At 42.7% G+C, this 24097-nt stretch overlaps 1 protein-coding gene across 1 annotated transcript in view; it reads left to right on the forward strand.

Annotated features, from left to right (window-relative positions):
- Nucleotides 1-10419, forward strand: part of LOC142766048 (uncharacterized) — a 34905-nt gene extending 24486 nt beyond the window's left edge. The window contains exons 3-5 of the mRNA XM_075867868.1: nucleotides 5483-5752; nucleotides 9147-9251; nucleotides 10199-10419. Of these exons, the coding sequence (XP_075723983.1) occupies nucleotides 5483-5752; nucleotides 9147-9251; nucleotides 10199-10419 (596 nt within the window). The remainder of the gene's footprint in view (nucleotides 1-5482; nucleotides 5753-9146; nucleotides 9252-10198) is intronic.
- Nucleotides 10420-24097: the final 13678 nt, after the last annotated feature.

Consider the following 24097-nt stretch of genomic DNA (forward strand, 5'->3'; position numbering starts at 1 on the left):
AGTTGCTCCTTAACGCCGCGCATGAGGTAGGTCAACTTCCTATCTTCACTCATGTTCGGGTCAGCTCGACGAAAAAGACGAGTCATATCTTCAGCGAACATAGTCACGCTTTCATTAGGTTGTTGAACCCGTAGCTCCAACAGCTGCTGCGCACGGTCGCGTCGATCGACATTGGTGAACGTATCGACAAGCTGTTGTCGGAAGTCGCCCCAAGTTAACAGACTGGGTTCTCTGTTCTCATACCAAACTTTCGCACCGCCGTCAAGGTAGAAATAGGTGCGTGAGAGCTTTTCTTGTTCAGGCCACAGATTAATCTTGGCGACACGCTCATAGTGCTCAAGCCAGTCGTCCACGTCTTCATGTGCGCCGCCACTAAAGTGATAGGGAACCAGCGGTTGAAAGATGGTTACCTGTGAAGGCTGTGTTGGCGGGGGGCCTTGGGGCGCCGGTTGCGGACTGGTGTTGGCCATTTGGAGAGGTAATCGGCACTTGCGAGGTTCCGTGGAAGGCGTGAACTCTGGAGCGAGGCCTACCAGCCGCCGACTGAACCGGTGCACGGGAGTTGCAATGGGTGACAATGCGTCCGAGCTAGATGAACGGCTCCCAGTGGGAGTATGGAGCATTAGGTAGGGTTGCGTCCCAGCACCTCCACCAGTGTCACGGTACAGCGTGAACCAAAGGCAGATAAACGTTGACACAGGGACTCTCAGCAGCCAAACAGCAAGATCGCCTTCTTTATCTTCAATCAGCCAGAGCTCCACTACCTGGTGTCCGCCAAATCCCCTTATCATCGTTTTGGTCCACCAGTACACACGCGTCAATATATATACATACATACATATATATATATATATATATATATATATATATATATATATATATATATATATATATATATATATATATATATATATATATATATATATATATATATATATAAATATATATATGCGACGATGGCGTAGTGGTTAGAGCATCCGCCTCGCATGCAAGAGGTCCGTGGTTCACATCTCGGTGCCGCGCAGTTCCAAACCGGATTTAAAAAAAAAGATACGCGTGTTGATGGAACTGCATTAAGAGGCCTGGGGTGCGGCATCACCGGTAACCACCGCCGGGAACACACTCCCTCACCAGAGAAGGATTGACCACTCTGGTGCAGTATCTGGCCACTACCTCCCACATGCATACGTCAAATAACTCAAATATATTTATATATATAAGGCCCTATGATGAATGGGAGACGTGGCCTTGCTCATACGCCATGTTTATTCTAAAAGCACTTCTTCCTTCTCTGCCTCTACCAACCATCGCTTCATACGTCACACGATTCTACCTCCCCCCGAAAGAAGGCATGAAGTGTGAACAGGAAAAAGTAAACTAGGAGACGTTGAAAAGCCATACATGTCAAAATTCACAATTCGTTCTATGCGCCAGGGAAGTTCCGTAAACTTTCAGAGACTTCAGGGAGGAGTGCAGCAGTCCGGTTAACGCAGGAGTTCTGGTGGGCGAGGCTGACTGTGGCATTCTGGAGAAGATAACCGCGTCCTGCACAACTGCACTGACCACGACACGGCTTCAGCAGCTGCGAAGAACGAACAAAGTTGGACGTCCTTGTTGCATCGCCAGCTCGGATGTCGTCGGCGTGGTATTTCGCGTCGTGCATGGTGCAATCCCGATGCTTCTTGCGTGCGTGCTTCTCGACAGATTGTAACCGAGTGCCGGAGTGCTTGAGGTTTGCTAGTAGTGCTTCCGCGTCTTTATCGGCGTTTTCTGTGGTGTTGCAGTGATTGTAATAGCAAGCGCAGGGAACGTCTCTGGCTACTTTTCTTGTGCGAAAGTGTCTGAGGTCTTCAAATGACCTTTGGTTTGGAGATCTTATTTTTTGATGTTCTTCAGTTAATGAACGCACTTCCGTTGAATTTCGTGTTCGTCTATGCCTTTGTTGAAGTCTCTTTTTTGGTCGCATGTGTTTGTAAACTTGGCTTTGCTTGCTTTGCTGACATTGCTCGGGAGATGGCTGTAGGGAGCCCTTTTCGGAATTTGGCATTCACTTCTTTCGAAAGGTAATATGTCCCGTAAACAGCTGATGCCTAGTGAGCTGGTGTCCTGCTTCGACCATAGTTGGTAATGCGCCATCATTGCTAAAACGCTCTACAGAGGCTCCGGTAAGGTGGTCCTGTATGAACGCTTCTGAGAGACAGCTGCGTGCGAGGTTTGATGTTTGTATTACTTCTGCATTCTTTCGGTACTTAGATCGGTGAGCCCTGGATGAAGATATTACAGGTAATGTGGCATTACTAGGCCCAATCTGTACATTCTGCTGAATCATATAATTAAGGTGTTGTGATGAGAAACACCTTTTCGAGTCGTCATGGCAGGGTTGGGTAGTTTCTCGATGCGTCGACAGTTCGCTTATCGTGAACACGGTGTCATTACAATGCAAACAGTGAGCGTTTGATTTATATGCACCTCAGGAGTCAATTCGTGAAGGCTGCTTTTGACTTTGACGACCGAGTGCGGTTGTCTGTGGATGTTGGGTTACAAGCAAGTCTTCATCGTAGTCGTCATTGTATTCTTTAAACCAAACGATCATTTCTTGTTTTATATTTTCCCATGACTCGTTGTTTTGAAATATGTGGGTGAGGTAGAACTTGAAGGCCTCACCGGAGACGTAGTCGGTAAAGTTGGCGATCATCAGCCGTTCCGACCATGATGCAGCGGTCGCGTGGAGCTCGAACAGGTCGAACCAGTTCTGTACAGGTCCATCGTCCGCTGCTCCGGTGTACTTGGGAATGGGAAGGTCAGTCGATGATTCTGGCATGGTGCTGGTCGCTGTGTGCGGCCAGGAGATGCTTCCGTAGTCGATGTATGGCCAGGGCGCCTTGTGGAGGACTGAGTCGAAGATGATGCACTGATGAAGTGACTGGGAGGTCTTCATCCTGTCGACTCGTATGACGCTATGATGAATGGGAGACGTGGCCTGGCTCAAACGTCATGTTTATTCCAAAAGCGCTTCTTCCTTGTCTGCCTCTACCAACCATCGCTTCATACACACACACACACACACACACACACACACACACACACACACACACACACACACACACACACACACACACACACACACACACACACACACACACACACACACACACACACACACACACACACACATATATATATATATATATATATATATATATATATATATATATATATATATATGGAAAAACAGTGTATACTAAAGGGCTCGTTATTCCGTGTTTTGATACATTATTAATGAGATCCAACAGACAATAATGCCAAGGAAAGTATAGAGGAAATTATCAGATCGAATTGTATTGTAAATCTAAAGAAATAAAAGTGGGCGAAAGATAACTAGCCGTGGACAGGAACCGAACCTGGGGCCTTCGGATGCCGCGTTCGATGCTCTACCACTGAGCTACCATGGCGGCTAACCTTCCAGCCCCTTTATTGGGTATCTATGTCAATATAAACGTGGAAGTGTCAGTCAGCGCCACTAGTAGCCATGGCGGTGAGTGTGGCACACTCTTCATAAGCCTGTTTGGCGTCACGTAGCACGCAAACTTATTACGAGCTGGCAGCTGACCAATAGTGCTTTGTATACAAACTAAGGCACCAAGTCTTCCAGTACGAGATCCTCGTTAATGAATAAGGGAAAGAAGTGTATACCTAAATGCTCGCTTTTTCCTGTTTCGACACATTATTATTGAGATTTAACAGGCAATATTGCCAAAGAAAGCATAGGGGGGAAGTTATTAGATCGAATTGTAATGTAAATCTGAAGAAAGAAAACTGGGTGAGAAGAATATATATATATATATATATATATATATATATATATATATATATATATATATATATATATATATATATATATATATATATATGGAATTCATGGGACTTCATCTTCCTCATCTGTAATAACCATAATCAGTCTTCGCTTCGTTCCTGTTCATCATCGGCGCCATCTTGCTGTTGCTTGAATAAAGCGTCAGCTGAGCCGTAGGATTTCAATATAAATTAAATGGTAGAGAGTTGGACCCGTTATTCGAAGGTCACAGGTTCGGTTCTTGCCAAAGGCGTGCTCATTATCGTTTTGTTTGCTTTTTTCTTCACATTTACATTAAAATCATTTATAATACCATCCCCTATACTTGCCTTAGCATGATTGTCTGTTAAGTGTCATTAGTATTGTGCCTAACAAAGAAAAAGAACCCTTAAATATAGACTTGTTTCCTTCATGGTTGACTGCTGTTTTTTTCGAACTTGAAATGCTGCTGAGATAATGAAATTCAACTAGCCACACATACGGTTTAGGGTATGTACTCTTAGAGCTAGAGTCTATTGGTAGATCTTATAAACATAAGGCGTGAAAAAATATTTATCTTCCTTATCATATGTTTTCAACAGCTGTCACAAATACTTATTCTAAAGAAAGGCCAATCGTCCAGTTGTAATACGTAGTACATTTCGCTGCAGTTGATTGCTTGGGCCTAACAATACGGGCTATCGCTTTTTGTTTTGTTTTAGTACTGATGAATGTGCTGATACTACATAATACAATTTTTTCACAAAAGCGGGCAATTAATTGACTGTTTGGGCACAAAAACTAACCCTCTGCTCAGACGACATTGTTTACGATACGTTTCTCTCTATGTTGACAAAACCGAATAATACGTAGTACAATCTTTGCTACATTTATGATTCAAATAAGTTGCCTCACGTCAATTATTGTTGAAAAAAAGCGATGGTGCTTCTTCATATATGGGCCGCAATACCAGTTACCCGAAAACATGTCGAGTCTCTTCATTGACGTTTTACCGACAAAGGTCTTGTCTGGCCCCGTTATTTTTATGCGTTCCGCTCAATGAGATTAAAACCTTGAGTTATTTTATTCTAACGTGCAGATGGTATACCAGTCAAAGGAAACAACTTCTAGGTAAACCACTTTAAAGGATGGGATTAAATTTATCACTCTCGCTGGTTCTTTCCTTTGAGGCTACTGTCCTGTGGTTTAGCCAAGAGAGCGTTTGTAAAGCATTTTCTGTGTGAAACGAGGCGATTTGAATGCTAAGGTTATCAAAATCGACCACTATTTTCAAAAACATTAGTCATCTTTTATTTGACACGAATGAAATTCTAACATTGTCGAAAAAAAGCATATTCGTTAAAAACATGAGTATTTTTCTCTTTTTTGTGAATTACTGTAACAAGTTAATTTAGTACTATCTATAGCTAAACAGTTTGAAATTATGCATAAATATTTCATACAGCAAGGCACAGCAAGTTGCATGGCTGATACCGCAAGGTACGTGGCTCCAGGCTAAAAGAATCAATCAACCAATCAATCAATCAATCAGTTCAAATGAAGCAGAATTTCACAGCCCTTACTGTGTATGCCAGGCGTTGTCGGAAACTCACTCCTAATAACGGTAGTGACTGATGACTTCTCTCTCAGATAAGGACGACGACGACAACGATGTTGATGACGTGAACGGTGAGGGCAACCGTAGCAGGCCGGACCACCACGATTCCGGTGAAAGTGACAAAGAAGAGGAAAATGATAGTGTTGATGGAAAAAAGAACAGTAAGAAAGACGAAGACGAAGGCAATTATGGAAAAAAAGGGAACGACAATGACTTCCATGAAAGATGCGAAAAACTTGAGTGTAAAAAACGAAAGAAGACGTGTTGCTTGCAGACCTCCGAGAGTTGTTACTGCAAGTGTGGTAAGAATTTTCATTTTTGGGAGAGGAAGGAAATGTACAAGATGATGTTTCAAAAGCTTTCTTGTTTGGTTTTACCAATACATCTTCGTTTAGCCTATGCACACAGAACGTCGGAGTGTTCTGTGGGTATAATGGTATGTTCATGTTCTGTGTGCATGTATATCAAGGCGTTTTGCTCAAAACTCTAGTGTCGCCTAACCAACAGTTCCAGCATCAATAATTCTCACTCTACAATTCATATTCATTATTACCTGTACAAATTTCATAATTTTTTACAATCAGTTTCGTGTAAATGTCGTTGGCAATGTACTACCTTGAATACTACAGGCACTGATACATTTCAGCCGGCAGTGACCAGACATTCTGAAGGATCTATATATGCTGCTCAGTTTAAACAACTGCAATAGTTTTTGTGGTTTAAAAGGAATTATAGGATTCTTTTGTGAAGGCTCCTGAATATTTTTTTATAAAATGGTTAGAAGTTAGAAGGCTCTTTTGGAAAATTGTCAACTTACCAGTCCAAAGCTGATTTGCAAATCGTTTTCTTACCATTCGAAAACTGATCGATGAGTATTCGGCTCGAATTCGTATTTGATTCAGTTTCATCACTACTCGCTTTATATGCGACTGGGTTTCTAAATTCAGTATTCGCAAACCCCTAGTACGTGGTTATATGAACAAACCCCCCGGCCTCTCTAGCAAAAGCTTGGGTTTACTAGGAATACTTGGGTCAAACACAAGCTCCACCCATGGGCTCTGCGTGGCGCCGCTTGTGGAAGCTGCGCACAACTTTTTTCATAAAGTATATTTATATCGACCTTTCGCCGACATAACGCAAGCAGCATATGCCACTAGCAACTGCGGTCTTGAAGCCAAGCCCACTTGCATATAATACAGCGACAAACCTGGCTCCATCCTCAGCTTAACAGAAAAAAAAAAAACATAGTCTATCATATGCCTTTTATCACCAACAGAGGTACGCTACAATCGATGTGGCGAAAGACTGATGATTACCAGATAATCCGTCGAGCCTTTAGACGTGTACACTATAGTGCGCTAAAGTACACAGACCATTGCTGTTCGTATACCTTGGCTCTCTGTGTAATTTATAGGTAAAACCCATAGCTATCCGTAAAGCTCTTCAAGTAACATGTGTATTTCGAGTGTAACCACCAAGGTGACTTTTTTCACGTCGAATATATTGCTTCTTTTTCCAAAATAAACTGAATATTCTAATATATTTAGATCATCTTCTAAACCTTCAGCGCATCAACTTCTTTTTTTGCTGCCTAAACGTGATGAAGAGTCAACAATTAAATATTTTATTTGTGTATTTCGATTTCCGTACTTACAAAAGTATGAAATATTGCAACATTATTGAATGCTGCTTGTGTCAAGACAGCCCGAAGAATCATTGTACGTAACCAATAAAACATTTTTTACATCCCATATGTTTATTAGCTTGCTGTAAATGTCACTTCATTATGCCAATTACCTAAACATCCTTTAAAAAAAGAGTTGCTTGTTGCCTAGTAGCTTAACCAGCCCAAAGCTACTAACCGTCATAAATATGCAAGAAGTATTTAGCAACCAACGAAAGCGATCAAAAATATCTGTGATAGTTACAACTCGTGAACGTTCGGTCTCAACAATGCATTTTGAAAAAAAAACTGGTCAATGTGGCGTCTAATGACGCCTCAATCAAAGTTAATGAAATGTGAATTAACGTGCCAGTGACCAAGTCTTAGCAAACAACGTCAGTGAGAAAGTCTAGGAGATATAGCGAGAGCAATATGAAAAAAACAATAAAAGGACGGAAAATGCCAAAATAATTTCAGTTTGAGTTTTTTAGTGAATGATCGTGTTCACCTGAGCGCTAAATATGGGGTATCCAGTTTTTTTTTTTCAGGTTTACTCTTGTTTCCGTTTAGGTGTTCTTAGTTTTATTGCACTCAGAGCACTTCAGGTATTCCCCAGTTTCTGAGCTAACGCCGCAAGATATTAATTTGGCTCATTGTTGTGATATCAGCGTAGTTTATATATTTATAGGCACCCATACATTGAACGCAAGTAGGCAGATGTTGAGGCCTTATTCAAAATATCTGCATAATAGCGTACAGATGATCATATAGCTGCCGACGTTATTTGCTGTTAGTTAATATTTATTGTGTTTGTGGTCGTTGCTAGCAAAGAGAACAGATTTGAAATTGTGTTCGCATTACAAATACTTCAGTTAAGGAGCTATTATCGCAATGAAAGGTAAGCAGTTTTTATATAAATTGATGACAATACAAAAAAAATATACTTCTTTAGTGACTGTGAAAAAATTCTTACCACTGATGCTGCCGCTTTGAGTCGTGATAGGTAAGCATAAAAACAAGAAATAATTTATTCTGCCAAAACGTTCTGCAATTCCAATTAAATCAGGAAATCAATAACTATATAGTTTCGTCACTATCTACAGTACAAGCGGTGCACTTCACTGGCACAGCAATACTTAATTTTGAGGAAAATATCCCAACGTATCTAATAGAAAAAAAAATTTAAATGCGAAGCATTCCTTAGCAAACTTCGGTGTGCTTGAATGTATCTATCTATAAATCGATCACTCCACCTATGACGTTTAGCTCTCCAGGCTGTTCGGGCGGTGCGGTGGTGATACCAGCAAGAAGGATCATCCTGCGAATAAATATGTCAAACGCCACAACGGCTACGGCGGCAGAACTTGCGGCTTGGCGTGGCGTCCTAGAGTACATCACATCCCAGAGACCGAGTAAATAGGCTGTGTTTTCCGACTCGAAACGAACCTTACAGAGCTTGCAGTAAGTCCTTCGACGAGGCGGCTACTAACACCTAACTTTAGTGCTTTCGAAGCTTGTTCATCACGTCAGAGAAACAGAACATGAGGTCAAGTTTCAGTGCAGATATACCTGGTCATTGTAAGATCAGTGGCAATGATTCCGTCAACAACGCAGCTTGCACATCTCATCAAGAGCACACCATTCCGTTTCCCTTTTCAAGGACAGAACCTGTAAGGCAAATTTGTCACCGGGCGCGTAGTCTGTGTCTACTTGAGTGGAACACTTCAAGCAAAAGCCATACGAGTATCCACTAAATAAACCCTCGACGTGAACATCGACCTCTACCCGGACATAATCGACTTGAAGCTTCGCTTCTTTGTCAGATTTGGTTGGCGGTTGCCTTCAAAAATGACTATACAACCCTCGTTCGACTGACCGACAGTGCGGAATGCAACATCTGTGGCACTGAAGAAAACATGAATCATTTGGTGTGCCGTTGATGTGGACCTTGATGTGGACAGAATACTAGCATGTGTCTAGAGTCATAAACACACAGCCTAATCACGAAAATTCATTCATGCATTTTTTTGCAGTTGGACCCGCTATTTCATGCAGACTTGTTTGGCCAAGACGTCATTGCCTTTTTCGTAACATTCGTAAATGTGACAACAGAGGCGTTTATGAGCAATGCAGTTGCGGTGAGTGCAACATAAGAGTAGGGGTATCGAATATACCATTCAGGTGTCTGCATGCTTGATACATCTTTCAGCGATTTGAGCGATTGTCAATTCAAAGTTAAAATTCAGGTAGATGTTCTTTTTCTGGCTGAAGGCGGGAAAATAGGAAGCACTTGCAGACACACAGGCTTTCCCTTTTCTCCTAAATGTCCTCACTTAAATGTCTTTACTTTTCTCTTAATTGTCTTGGACGCACCTCTGATTCCATTACCAGTGCCGTCGCGCACCCACTAGCTTTTCTATAAGGGTGAGAACCGTGCAACTTGGCGCTGGGTACGACTACTTAAGAAGCGTGAGGCTTCATGACAAGACGTTCATGACATGTATGTCATGTATTTCATGCATGTCATTTACATGACGTATCGCAAAACTGGTATGCTATGACATGATTTCATGGCGAACATATGTGACAGGCCCTCACGAGGAAGTCATGACATGCGTGTCACGTAAGAACATGACTACATGCCACGCTGATTATGCTCTCGCGGTCGTTTCGCTACCTTCACATATACCGAATTTCGTGTTACGCGACTTATGAATGATGAAGATATATGACTGATCTAAATAGGATAATCGTGACATGCGTGTCATCTAAGAGGAAGACTACATTTAACGCTCATGATGCGCTCGTCGTCATCTCGCTAGCTTTATATATACCAAGTTTGGTATTACGTGACGTGAATGGTTTACGAAAATAAATGACACGTCCAAACATGATGATCACAAAATGCGAGTCTTTTACGGCTTAATTTACGTCTGCCTTGTAAAGTTGTGCTGACTTTATTGTGACGATTCAACTTTCCTCATTCGTGCTTCACATATTACCGATTCCTACAGTACATGTTTGCTACCAAATTTTATATTCCCATGTATTTTATATGTTTTCGAATATTATTTTTAATACACAGTTCAAGCGCTCGTGGTAAAAAAGGCTCCTCCCAATCCAGAGACCATCAGGAAAGCACTCACCGCACTTTCATCTATAGTTTCGAGTATTCCTGGACTGCCGGGTGGCGTGCGAAGTCGTGTTCCTGTAGCGGTTCTAAATAAAATCATATCTACTTATTTATGCCTGCGTGTCTTTCCCTTTACGATTGTGTCCTATGCCTTCCTTTTTCTAATAATGTAATATTTTATCGACAAGATTTAGCAAACTGCTTTGCTGGGCAAAGATTGTTTGATATTGCATACCAATGAAGTACAATTATTTGGGTAACAGCAGCTTAAAATGAAGTACACATGCATGATACTACACGAGTGCTTCTGTCCGATACGCAACCTTTCATTATATCTTAAGATACTGTGGTATATATGTTTGCTTGAAACCTTTTTAACTGCGACCATTTTTTCTTACATAAATAAAGTCTCTAAAGATATATGATCATGATGATGGTAGATTTTAGAGGCGCAAGGGCAACTCAGGCCAAAGAGCGCCAAACTGTTTTTGGTCAATTTGATTATAAAAAGTCTACTCAGGGTGGCAAGAATAAAAGAGCGGTGCATATGGCTTAAACTTAGGTGTAGTGGTTATGTGTGATAAGTTTAAAACGGGCTATGCTTATGCGTTTCACAAAGTCATGCAGTGTCAGCAACAGTCCTTGTCAGGAGAAAAGGTCCGTGCTGCATGACATGTCATAAAAAAGTCTCAGTGGTTCCCTCAGGATTCAGAGGAGGCTGAAATTAGTGAGAGTATGTTATAGAATGTAGGAAGCCTACGCTAGCTAAGAACTTTAAAACCGCTTTTGGAGGAAACAAGGAATCGTCTATAGTGTAGGAAGCCTACGCTAGCTAAGAACTTTAAAACCGCTTTTGGAGGAAACAAGGAATCGTCTCCAAGAAAGCATTGTGGGTGAGGCGGAATGCGGCATTTGTACAGCTTTGGGAAGTGACACAGTCTTTCTGGTTCGAGGTACGGACAGATAATTAGAACATGGACGACAAACAGCGCATCACAACATTTTGCACAATGTGGTGCTGGACAGTTGTTTAAAAGGTGCGAGTGTGTTGCATGTGTATGACCAATTCTTAGTCTGCACAGTGCAACTTCTTGGTGCCTGTTACGTTTTCAGTCACATATCATCCTATTCTTGGCTTTACTAAGTGCAGTTTGTTTGCATTTGCTGCGTTCCATTCCTCTCGCCATTGCCTACGCATTCGGTTTCTGATGAGTGGCCTCAGGTCCTCATACCGGATGGTGTGTACGTCAATTGATGGGTGGAGTGCAGCTGACATCGCAAGTCTGTCCGCTATCTCATTGCCAGCTATGTTGCAGTGTCCCGGAACCCAGCATAGGGTGATTTTGAGCTTAGATTTGTAGGCTCACATGATGCATTTTAGAAAAGTATTAGTAACTGGGTTTTTGAGCATCTTAGTTTAGGGCAGTGCAGCCACTGCACTGAGAGAATCTGTGTATATGGTTGAGGCTGGTTACACCTACCATTTTTCTTTCCATTGGTCGCTGCGTCGTCCTCAATTTAAGCTGAACCCACTTTGTAAGTCTCCAGGTTTCTGCTACAAAGCTAAGTACTGGCAAGATACAGCTGTTATATACCTTTTTCTTGAGGGATAGTGGCAATCTACCTGTCATAATTTGAGAGTGCTTGCCAAATGTGCTTCACCCCATTCATATTCTTCTAGTTACTTCAATCTCGTGGTTCGGCTCCGTGGTTATTACGTGCCCTAAGTAGACATAGTCTTTTACAACTTGAAGTGCAATACTACCTATCTCGAAGCGCTGCTATTTTCCGAGGTTGTTGTACACTATTTTCGTTTTCTGCAGATTCATTTTAAAACCCACCTTTCTGCTCTCCTTGTCTAACTTCGTAATCATGAGTTGCAATTCATCCCCAGAGTTACTCAGCAATGCAATGTCATCGGCGAAACGCAGGTTACTAAGGGTACTCTCCATTAACTCTTATCTCTAACTGTTCCCATTCTAGGCTTCTGAAAACTTCCTGTAAGCACGCGGTAAATAGCATTGGGGAGATTGTGTCCCCCTGCCTTACACCCTTCTTGATTGGTATTCTGTTGCTTTCTTTATGAAGCACTATGGTAGCAGTTGATCCCCTGTAGATTTTTTCCACGATGTTTATATATACTTCATCTACACCCTGGTTCCGCAGTGTCTGCATGACGGCTGATATTTCTACTGAATCAAACGCCTTCTCGTAATCTATGAAGGCTATGTATAGTGGTTGGTTATATTCTGAGCACTTCTCTATTACCTGATTGATAGTATGAATGTGGTCGATTGTTGAGTAACCTGTTCGAAATACTGCTTGTTTCTTTGGTTGATTGAATTCTAATGTTTTCTTTACTCTGTTAGCAATTACCTTTGTAAATAGCTTGTATACTACAAAGAGCAAGCTAATCGGCCTGTGCTTCTTCAAGTCCTTGTCATCTCCTTTCATATGTATTATTTCTTATGTATTATTGCTCATTTCTTATGTATGTATTAAGATGATGTTAGCGTTCTTCCAAGACTCTGGTACTCTTGCCGCCAGGAGACACCTCGTAAACAGGGTGGATAGTTTTTCTAACACAATCTGTCCTCCATCTTTCAGCAGATCTGATGTTACCTGATCCTTACCAGCAGCTTTGCCTCTTTGCATGCTCTTCAAAGCTTTTCTGACTTCTATCATTACTGGTGGGGTGTCTGGGTTACTGCTAGTTCTTATAGTATTAAAGTCGTGGTTGTCTCGGCTACTGTACAGATCTCTGTAAAACTCCTCTGCTATTTTAACTATCCTCTCCATATTGGTAGTTATTTTGCCTTCTTGGTCCCTTAGTGCATACATCTGATTTTTGCCTATCCTAAGTTTTGTCTTCACTGCTTTGACGCTTCCTCCGTTTTTCAGAGCGTTGAGAAGGTACACTGTTGAGAAGGTTCAGTAAAAATTCACGGTGTGTGCCCCAAGACTGATGTAAGATAAACCTGAGCAGGCTTAAGGCTTTCAAGCATTTACGTAGTAGCTGTCTGATACGTGTAACATGACTGAACTTTTCATCAACCACAACACCTAAATATTTTTGATCTTCTTTAGTAGCTATGGTTTGTCCATTCATTGAAATGTTGGGGGATGGCCTTATGCCACGTAGTTTTGAAAAGAGTAAGCAAACAGTCTTGTCACAGCTAAACTTAAAACCATTTTTTCCAGCCCAGCTTAAGAGCCTATTTACGCCAACTGAATCTGTAGTTCACAGATGGCTAGGTTGCACGATTTGAAGCTGATGTGAATGCGATCTACATATACAGAGTAGGAGATTGTTTTGGGCAGTATAGTGCTTATGGAGTTCGCTTTTACGATGAATAGTGTGCAGCTGAGAACACTGCCCTGGGGTACGTCGTTTTCTTGCGTAAACCACTTTGATAAGGCATTTCCTACACGAACCAGAAATGTACGGTCAGAAAGGTAGCTTTCAATGTTATTCAACATATTTCCTGACACTCCAAAAGATTGCAGGCCACGAAGAATGCCATAACGCCATGTCGTGTCGTAAGCCTTCTCGAAGTAAAAAAAAATACAGATTGGCAGTGTTGTTTATGAATGAAGGCAGCCCTGACATAGGATTCAAATGCTACTAGTTGGTCAGTTGTCGACCAGCCAGATCTGAATCGAGCTTGACTACGATCAAGGAGGCCAATGTATACAAGGTAATACATAAGGCGGCAATTTATCGTTTTTTCGAACACCTTGCACAAACAGCTAGTCAGTGCAATAGGCCTGTAACTAGCTGCAAGTGTGCCTTTGTTTCGTTGTTTGGGTATGATAACTGCCTTTTTTTCAGTTCATGAGTAGACTCCCAGAAGACCATACGTTGTTGAAAAGAACAAAGATGACGTCAAGCGTTTGTTCGTGTAGGTATTTCAGCATGCCGTAAGAAATCCTGTCCGAGCCTGCTGCTGAGCTGCCACACGTTGCCAGCGCTGCCTGTAGTTCACCTATAGTAAAGGGGGCATTGTACCCTCCTGCCGATGGCCTTTCATCACGAATAGGTTTACGTTCCTCGGCAAGTTTGTATCGCCTAAATGAGTCTGTATAATGTGCTGAGCTGAGAATATACTCAAAGTGTTCGCGTATGGTATCGGCTGGTGTTCCAGTGTATCGCCAGCAGTGCTACAAAGGGGCACCAGATGAGTGCTGTGCCCTTGGAGTGCTCTTACTGTGTTTTACACCGTATGAGTGTCAGTGCAAGAGTTCACCAATAAGGGGAAGGACTGCTAGCTCTGTTGTATAGACTCTTGTCGGACACGTTTACCGTTTTTTTATGCACACTTAAAATTCATCATGTTTGCGGCTGTATGATATATGCGGGATTTCTAAATGCTTTTTTGATTTTCACGAGCATTTTTGCACCCAGCATTCCACCAATGTTGTCGTGTGTTCCGTGTGTAGTTAGATGTATGTGGGATGAATTGCTCTGACGCCTGTATAATGTGCAGTGCGACCAACGCTTTACATTCATCAATGCCTAGGTTTTTATTTGATGAGCATGATAAATTTGAGAGTTCTAAAATTTTCGTCCAGTCCGCATCCTGTTCTCTGAACCCGGTTACATTCACAGTCGTCATACTCGCATTTCCTGTGTGTTGTAGACAGACAGGAAAATTATCACTTCCGTAGAGGTTGTGAATAACAGCCTACTAAGTGATTTCCTAGAGTGAAAGAGAGCCGATAGCAAGGTCTATTGCTATGTATGAGCTGAGCGCTGCGTTAAAGTATGTTGGCTTTTTTAAAAATAAATTTACAGGAACCTGAGGATAACAGGAAGTTTCCAATTAAGAAACCTCGAGAATCCGTTCTTCTACATCCCCATAGAGTTGTGGTGCGTATTAAAATATCCAACCAACAGGAATGTATGCGGGAGCTGGTGGATGAGCGTTTCGAATTTTTTAGTAGAAAGTTGGTCGTCCGGAGTGATGTATAGCGAATACACGGTTGTTATTCGTCCAAAAATTAGGGTTCATATATGCCACTACTTCTAAGTAAGTAACCAGAGTGAGGCTTTGAGACGAAACTGGTTTTTGCAAGACGATAGCGACACCGCCTGATGAATGGGCAGTGCCCTGTATGTTCTTTCAATATACCACTTATCTTTTTAAAAGGTCACGTGTTTGTAAGTTTTAGGTGTGTTTCCTGTAAGCAAAGTATGTTTGGTTGGTGTTGTGCAAGTATTTCATAGATGTCGCTAAGTTCTTAAGTAGGCCTCGGCAATCCCATTGAATGATACTTCCGGCAGCCATTTTCATCAATGAGGAAAAAAACACGACTTATTCACAATTCGCTGCCTTTATGAGGCGGCTTCACTGGAGGATGTTTCTTCCCTCTGAGACGATCTATGAGGCCCCGCCTCACTTGGGGGGATTCCGTCAGCATCTTAGACGCTGAGGATCCTGGTGTCACTTCCATTGCTTCCAGTGGACCCTACGAAGCTAACAGATGTTTGTCAGAAGAGACAGATGTCTCAGTTGTCTCTGCCATCTTTGGGGTGTGATGGAGGTCGACTTCCGGGAATGAAAGGTTGGTGCAGTCGGTGGCTGCTTGGTGGGGGGCAGAGATGTGTACGCATCAGCAAAGCTGTACTGCGTTACCATCGTCACTAGACGCCACCCGGCTTCCTGGCGAGTTGCGTGAGCATATGATCTTCAGAAAAAAAGAGATACCTTCTTCCGGGCTGCCGAGATTGTGATATTTTCTGTAACTTTGGTGTGAATTATAGCCCCTTTTTTCTTCAACACTTCACATGTGCGCGAATACGCGGCATGCGGCCCGTGACTATTAGAACTTTCTGTTTGAATCGAAGTGCAGTTCTCCGATGAGGGCTCATGGTCGCCACATTTTGCACATGTTACTTTTCCGCGGCAATTCTTTGATCCATGTCCGTATGTCTGGCACTTGAAGCACCTTCTGGGGCTAGGTATATAGGGACGGGCTTTACAATGAAGGAACGCCGCTTTCACAGATTCGGGCAAAATGGAGCGATTGAAAGTTACTACTATGTGCAGGGTTACCACTTCTTCACCTTTCCGTCTGATTGTGATTCGACAAATGGCGATTACGCCCTGCTCTCGAAAGCCCTCAAGGGGGTCAGTTTCAGCTTCTCGCATGAGATCGTGTTCTGAAATTACACCTTGGATAGCGTTAAGACTATGGTAGGGTGTAACAGACACGTTCATGTGTGCAAACTCTTTTTGTTTCAGGAGAGTATTCGAGTGGTCTTTTTGGGCCACTCTAACAAGAGTATCACCAGATGACAGCTTCTTTGCATCATATTTTTGCCTATTAGATTTTCAAGAGTTATGGCTATCAGGAAGACAGACAATGCAGCAACAGAGTCGTTGTCTATAAGAGAGAGTATGACCAGAAAGTGTGGAAAGTGGTCACAATCAGTTCGGGTACGTTTGGAGCTTTCATCCGCGCAGTTCGTTTTCAGAAACCAATCATTCAGAGAAGGGAAGGGTTTTGCCACGAGAAGCATTTGAAGTTCGGCGGCGATGGTGACTACCCACCACCGAGCCCAACAAGGGGACGCTATAAGGTAGAACACTTGAAGCCGCTAGCCATACATCGCCGCTATAACCAAATATATTTACCCAAGGTTGGGTACCTACACAGGGTTAACCCTCGCGGCCAGGAAACATTGGAAGTAGATGGAAGATAGAAGGTGACAGAACAGATAAAAAGTCAGAGGTATAGACGAAGAAGAGGGGAGAGAGAGACAGATAAAGGCGACTGCTGATTTCTCCTGGGTAGGTCAGCCCAGGGGTGCCATCTACGTGAAGCCGAGGCATAAGGGATGTGTTGCCTCAGCCAGGGGGTCTCAAAGGTCCAGTCACCCGGCGTCAGCTCAACCCTTAGGATCCCCTTTTCCGCGGACACGGCTCAGCCACGCACGGCTAGGCGTGGGGCAGGTCGAAACCTCCCGTCTTCAAGGATCTAGATTGGTTTGCTTTTCTTGTTAAAAGGGTGCCAAACTTGACTCCAAAGCATGTTATTTTCCTCCCTATGTTTTCATAATATGAGGACTCTCTCTATAACGCGTTGCAAGTTATTTTTCTTCTCTTTTTTGTTACTGGTAGAACTAGCTGCTCCACTCCCGACGATCAAGCGGATTGCCATTTGAATAAAAGAACTTTATGAAGGTGCTTCCCAATGGATCCTCAAATGCTAGTGTGGGACTTTACTTGAACCATAAACTTCTCACTGTTTAAAGAATTCCAGAATATTGCAGCCTTACCGTCACAATACCGCTGATAGAGACACTCCTTAAGGCAATTCGGGTATACGTAAGAAAAATCAAACATAATTGAAGTTCCATATTCTGCTTAAGTTTGAGTTAAGCGTTCAATATTCACAAATGGACTAAAGTGCAGTCGCTTGGCGGTATGTTATGTCTGCAGCCGACATACATCTCGCACTTATTGCACATTTACAAAAGGCGCAGCAGGACCCGGCAGCTATTCACACTTTATTTAGGTGTACGTGCGATTACTCGCTGATCAGGAACAGTAAATAATTTAAGGATTCATAAAAAAGGAAACAAAATCTAAATGAAATAACAATGCCTTAAGTATTAAATATTCACACTCTATAAGTATAGGTACACAATAAAGTAGGTAGTTCACATAGCTTTGACAACTAAGCAGGAAGTATCGTCAATTTGTCTGTAGAAGGTACAATACTGAAATAATAGCCAATAATATTTTTCACAAAATGGCTTGTTGGGCCTTTAGTGAGAAAAACAAATTATTTTCTATAACGACATAACATTTTTTGCTTTGTTAATTTATTTAGGCTAGATCCAAATAACGTCCTTCCTTGTAGAGAAAACTTAGTTCTGTTCCACCAGACTTCAGGAGCGCTTCTGAACGAACATCATGAGACCGTGCTGTGTAGTCCTAAGCTTTGCGTTTATCCATTTCTTTTTTGCTCTTCTTCTCTCTTCCTTACTTTTTCTTTTCTTTTATTCCCCATTTCTACAAGTGTACGGTAGCCAAGCGATCCGAAGCTTGGTTAATCTCCCTGCCTCTCCTCTTCATTTCTTTTTCTCTCTCTTACTTTTGTTGCTTTAAAAAGTTGTAAGCAGAATCTAATTCCCTGCATACTGTGGGCACATGGCGAATAATGCATATATGCTCTAAAATTCAGCATATAATAACGAAACACGTGAGTGCTACGCTAATACCCTAAATCTATGAATCCAACTGACAGTTAAAGACAAAAATAAATCTGAAAGTTTATAATGTCACCAAGTTGCAAATGACACATCATAGTATCTAGATCGCAAAAAAGTGTGGGGACCAAGGTAATGAATGGAATGAAGAAAAGAAATTGCAAGGAGAGCATTTGCGCTAACATTATTTTGAGTTAAAAAACACTTTGAATGAAGGTAGCGTTAAGAAGATAGGGCATGCCAATGTATGCCATATTTCGGCAGCGCTTGCGCTACTCAATCTATCATTTGTTTTGCTGGTTCCAGACAAGTTAGAATTATATTTTCGCATAAAACCTCCTAATACTTGTACATCTAAATTATCTCAATAAATCATTTAAAATTTTTGTGTGTGAAACCCATGGAACGCGAAGCTATTTCATTCTAGTAATCTTTCGAATCCCTAACGAAGCACCCCGTAAGTGAAACCTCGCTGACGACACAACAATGAACTCAGAGCGGTGAAGACGAAACTGTGCATAGGCAAAAATCCGCAATATGCACTAAGAGAGAAAGGTAGGCAAGTTCACTACAAACATAGGTACAATAGTTGAGGTACCAGAGCAGTTGTACATAGATCAGTACAGCAAGTGAGACAATCAGCAAGACAACGCAATAAGCAGTAATAACCCAAATGAATTGGACATCCTATCGGTAACGATAGAAGAACTAAAATAAAGTCCTAGTGGGAATGCAAAAAACCAAGGCCACTGGTGAGGCTCAGGCAACATCAGACCCATTGAAAGAGGATGGAGAGACTGTGTTAGAAATGCCTGCCACCCAGTATACGAAGTGCCTCTCGACGGGGAGGGTATCAGAACCTTATAAGAGTGCAAACATCGTCTTAATCCATGATTGATGGATATGTTGGCTTTTGTGTTTTATAGCGGAAGCTGTTATAGGATCGCTTTTCCTCTCGCGTACAGTTGTTGTTGTCCGCCGCCGCCGGTATCTCTAACCACACTGCGCGAAATCAGAAAAGAAAAAAAAAACCTTGCACCAATGACAAATGGGGCTTGAACACACGACCGCTGAGTGCCACCCCAGTATTCTATCACTGAGCTACACCGGTTTTTTTCTTTAATGAATGACATTATCACCAGTAAAGTACACAGAACATACTTCATCAGAAGTCAGGCAAACACACACAAGCGTCAAGAACGGGAAGCCACTGCAGAACGGGGTCTACACCGGTGCTTGTAACTTGTTGTCAAACTTGTCTTAGGTGGGCATGACCTAGCACCAATGGCACAGTGGGGCTCGAACCAGGATCCGCTGGGTGCCAACCTAGTATTCTACCACTATGCTATACCGGTGCTTTTTTTAATAAATGACATTGTCACCAGTAAAGTACAAAGAACATACTTCATCAGAAGTCAGGCAAACACACACAGGCGTCAAGAACGGGAAGCCACTCCGGAACGGGGTCAAAAGTCTCGACAACAGTGCGCGCTTGAGCAGCTGCTTCTCGGAATACAGATCTCGTCGACCGTGGTGGCTCGGCGTGTCTATAGATCATGCGACTTTTCCATAATGAATAAAGTCCCAACAACATGAACAAGTCATAAGGAGTACTATCAGTCAGACTCTTTTTGAACGGAAGGAACCTAATACCATGGGCTGTGATAGGAAGTTCTTTTCCTAACGTTCTTTTTAGAATGCCCCAAAAATAAAAAGCATCACGACAATGAATTAAACAATGCTCTATAGTCTCAGGTTGGTTGCAGAGTCGACAATTCACTGTCCAGGGTACGTATATTGATTTTTCATTCAGCCACGTTTTCACTGGCAGTGTGGAAGTGTGCAGTTTAAAGGAAAATGTTTTGGCTGAAGGAGATATACACATTCTACGTACACGAAATAATACATCGTGACCAGACAGAAGCGAATATGGCTTTCGATAAACAGGTTCGGGGAAAAGGTTATTCACAAGTGCAGCGGTTAAACTTGTTCTGTCAATAGTATAAAAATACTCTAAGGTAAACCTGGCTTTCAAAAAACTGACAGTATCAAAAATTTCTTTTAGGAATCCCCGCAGCGGCAATTCCTTAACAACGCTTGTTGTGACATGAATAAAAGGAAGGTGGTAACATAGACGGTTACGAAGAACCGCTAATAGAAATGAGTGTCACACATCCTTGAGGTAGAAAAATCGCAACACCAACTGTCGCACGAACAAATGCACAAGGCCAAGGCCACCCTTTTTGAGTGGAAGAAAAAGATTGTCCCTTCTCATGGGTTCCCAGGAAAAGCTCCAAATAAAGCAGGCAAATACCCTATGAAAGGCTTGAATGTGTACCCGAGAGCAATGCAACACCTGCAGAATATAAATAAGCTTCGATACAAGGAATATATTGCACGCTTTCGCTCTGGCAAAAATGGAAAGCTCCCGTCCGTGCCATGTTGCCACCTTTCGGCGGATTGTAGTCATCGCTGCGGTCCAGTGTGGGCCGCTGTTACGATAGTTATCGAGAGGCACACTAAGGTATTTTATAGTAGTCGCATACCAATGAATATCTGCGAAGACCGAAGGAGTTGTAGCCCACATGCCTAGCCAGAATTCACTATTTTTATCAAAATTCATGCTGGCGCCAGCGACTTCACAGAAGCGTAAAGTAGTGTTGACTGCTTCTTGAACGCTGGGTTTATCAGCGCAAAAGAAGGCAATGTCATCTGCATAAGCTAGAACTTTAACTTCCTCAGCATCATATCAACAGCCTTTTATGCTGGACTTTAGAAGCACACTTAAAACTAATGGTTCCAGATAAATTGCAAAAAGCAAAGGTGACAGCGGACATCCCTGACGTACAGATGAATTTAACTCTATTATATTGGAAAGTGTGCGATTTACAATTAGCCTAGTTGTGCACTTCTTATAACAGAGTGAGATACCATTGTATAGTACATCGCCCAACTGCAGGTGTCTTAGGAGCCGGAACAAAAAAGCATGCTGTACCTTATCGAATGCTTTTGCAAGGTCGATTTGGTCCATGCTACCATCTATACACTCGAGAACTGAACGTGCAATATGAATGTTTGTCTGTATGGAGCGACCACGAATTCCACATGTTTGGTGGTCACCTACACATTTAGAAATCACTGTCTGTAGCCGATTTGTCAACAATTTAGCAAATATTTTGTAGTCAACGTTACATAACGATATAGGCCTGTATTCGTTAACTCCCTTTAATGCGTTAGGATCAGCACTTTTTGGGATTGATGTTGTGTGGCTCTGATAGAAAGAAGGAGGAAGTTCACCACGGTCATAAGCCTCTTTAAAAAGTTGCTCAAGGAAAGGTATCAGAAGTTCCTGAAAAGCTATGTAAAATTCGCCACTAAGGCCATCTGGGCCAGGAGTTTTGTTTTTCTGCAACGTTGTTATTGCAAATCTAATTTCCTCTCTGGTTATTGGCCGGTGCTTGTGACTTGTCAAACTTGTTCTATGCAGGCTTGATGTCGGGCAAGCAATCGCGTTAGTACTACCTATAAAGCGTTTTACAACAGCGAAAGAACAACCAATCGTCGCACAACGCGAAAGCGTAACGAGTGGTCCATGCAATGCCGCAAACCATCACAAAAGCTTACTCTTGTTCACCTATTAACTGTGGCGCATACGAATTTCAGCCATAATACGTCATCGTCGTCAGCCACTACATGAACAATTGGGACAAAATTCGTAGCAATAGTTTAGCAGATACCACGCTTCTCAGAAGAATAACGAAAAATAGCATAGTGAATGCCAGCCTACTACCCAAAAGCTTATTATAATGCCCTAGTGGGTACCAAGCAGGTGTGCTTGCAGTAGTTACCCAATGAGTGTTTTGAAAAGGCTCTAAAAGGCCGCTCTTCCAGCTGGCGCTGTGACTGTGTTGAGCTTATACCGCGTAGGCCTGGCTTTTTTTTCTTTGTACAAGTGTCGGCTAGTAAAAAACACTACGGCTCTCACTGCACAACCATTCATTGCTCCCCTTCCCCCCCCCCCCCAATTATATGTAGTCGCTGGATCGTGCGTTCGGAATTCAATCACGAGCCTCTTTACTTGGCTTTCGCGAGATGAGCACGAGCGTCAACTTCACCGCCACTGTAAGCGTAAAAGGCCGCTGCTTCGCGCCTACACATGATTCCCTTGAGCGGGAGATGGTCCAAGTTTTTTTATGTAGGTATGCGGATTATTCGTACCACTTCTTTGGGCGCAAAAGTATCGAGGCCCGTATGGCACATCATGCCCATTTGGTGGCGCCCCAATCCAAGATGTAACAGCCACACACTTACTGTGAACCTGCACTGGTCTACAATGAAGTCGCCGCCGTCACCTTTGTGTAACAAGTCTCAAGCCTGGCCGATCACCCGACTTTGACCGCTGGCTTCGTGGACTACACCACCGTTCTCTACTAGACTTCATACACGAAGAAAACTTGTCTGTGTATTTATGAGAAATTATTATGCCTCGAGGCAGACACTCGACATAGAAAAAACTTCGCTCCCGTTGGTAGGACCTTCGGCCGTCCGCTTCACTTGCGCGGCAGTGTATGCTCAGCAACATCCTTCTTGTCCACCGGCTCCGCTGAATCAGACGTGGAAGCTTGGTTATCAAGGCACGAAAAGTCAGCGCCCGGAACAACTTGGCGTATAAATGAGGCTTGGCTACGTCACAATATACGTTGCGACTTTGCAAAACTGTGGTTTTATAACCACGACGCTGAGATTCATAAGTGATCTCTTTTCAAGATTTCTGTTGCCGACGTCATTTGGCGACCTGGTTCACGTCATGCAGCGTTTGATTCAACCTGAAAAACTAGCAGGAGAGAATCTCACGATGGACATTGTGTATGTGCTGAATGTATGCAACCACACAAACTTGCTCATGCCCGAGGAAGAGAAAATTAAACACATCTTCAAGGGCATCGGGAACGAGGACTTTCAGATGCTGCGCACGAGAAATCCCACACCGATCGCTGCATCGTCTCACTCTGTCAGAGCTTCCACGAGTTGCGTAGGCGCATGCTTGCATGCTTTCAACACTCGCATGCTTTCACCTAGCTACTCATTGTGTCGACCAGCAGCTGCTACTTTTTTTAGTAAAGCACTTGATCCGCGAAGTGTTAGAGTGCCAACTTCCACTACTGCCTCTAACGCAAGAGCTTGCGGATGCTTTGGCTTCGTACATTCAACACACCACTACAATTCAAGTTGCTTGGACTTTCCCACCGATGTTTCGATAACCACCCGTCACTAAAGCGGTCACCTACGCCACGCCTCAGAAGACACCGCAGTCTAAGCCTTATGTTCACCCTGCCACGTCACCCCATGCCTTGCCCACTACCCCGAAGGATCAGCCGTACACCTTCGCAAAATGTTTGGATCTGTTTTACTGTCGCCCAGACGCTTGAAGAACTCTGGACAACAGGCGCACCTGTTTCACTTCTGGTATTGCTGCATACGTCACCCATCACTGTCACCTTCTTCTATCTCCATTTGACAGCATGGACAGGCGTGTTTCACCATCGTCTCACATTGTTAAATTAAATGGTGACACATCATTCAAATTTTGCTTCATATAAACGAGTATTTCTTACTGCACCAAACAGAAGGCT

Source organism: Rhipicephalus microplus, chromosome 6 (assembly GCF_043290135.1).
Source record: "Rhipicephalus microplus isolate Deutch F79 chromosome 6, USDA_Rmic, whole genome shotgun sequence".
In the NCBI taxonomy this organism is placed as follows: Eukaryota; Metazoa; Arthropoda; class Arachnida; order Ixodida; family Ixodidae; genus Rhipicephalus; species Rhipicephalus microplus.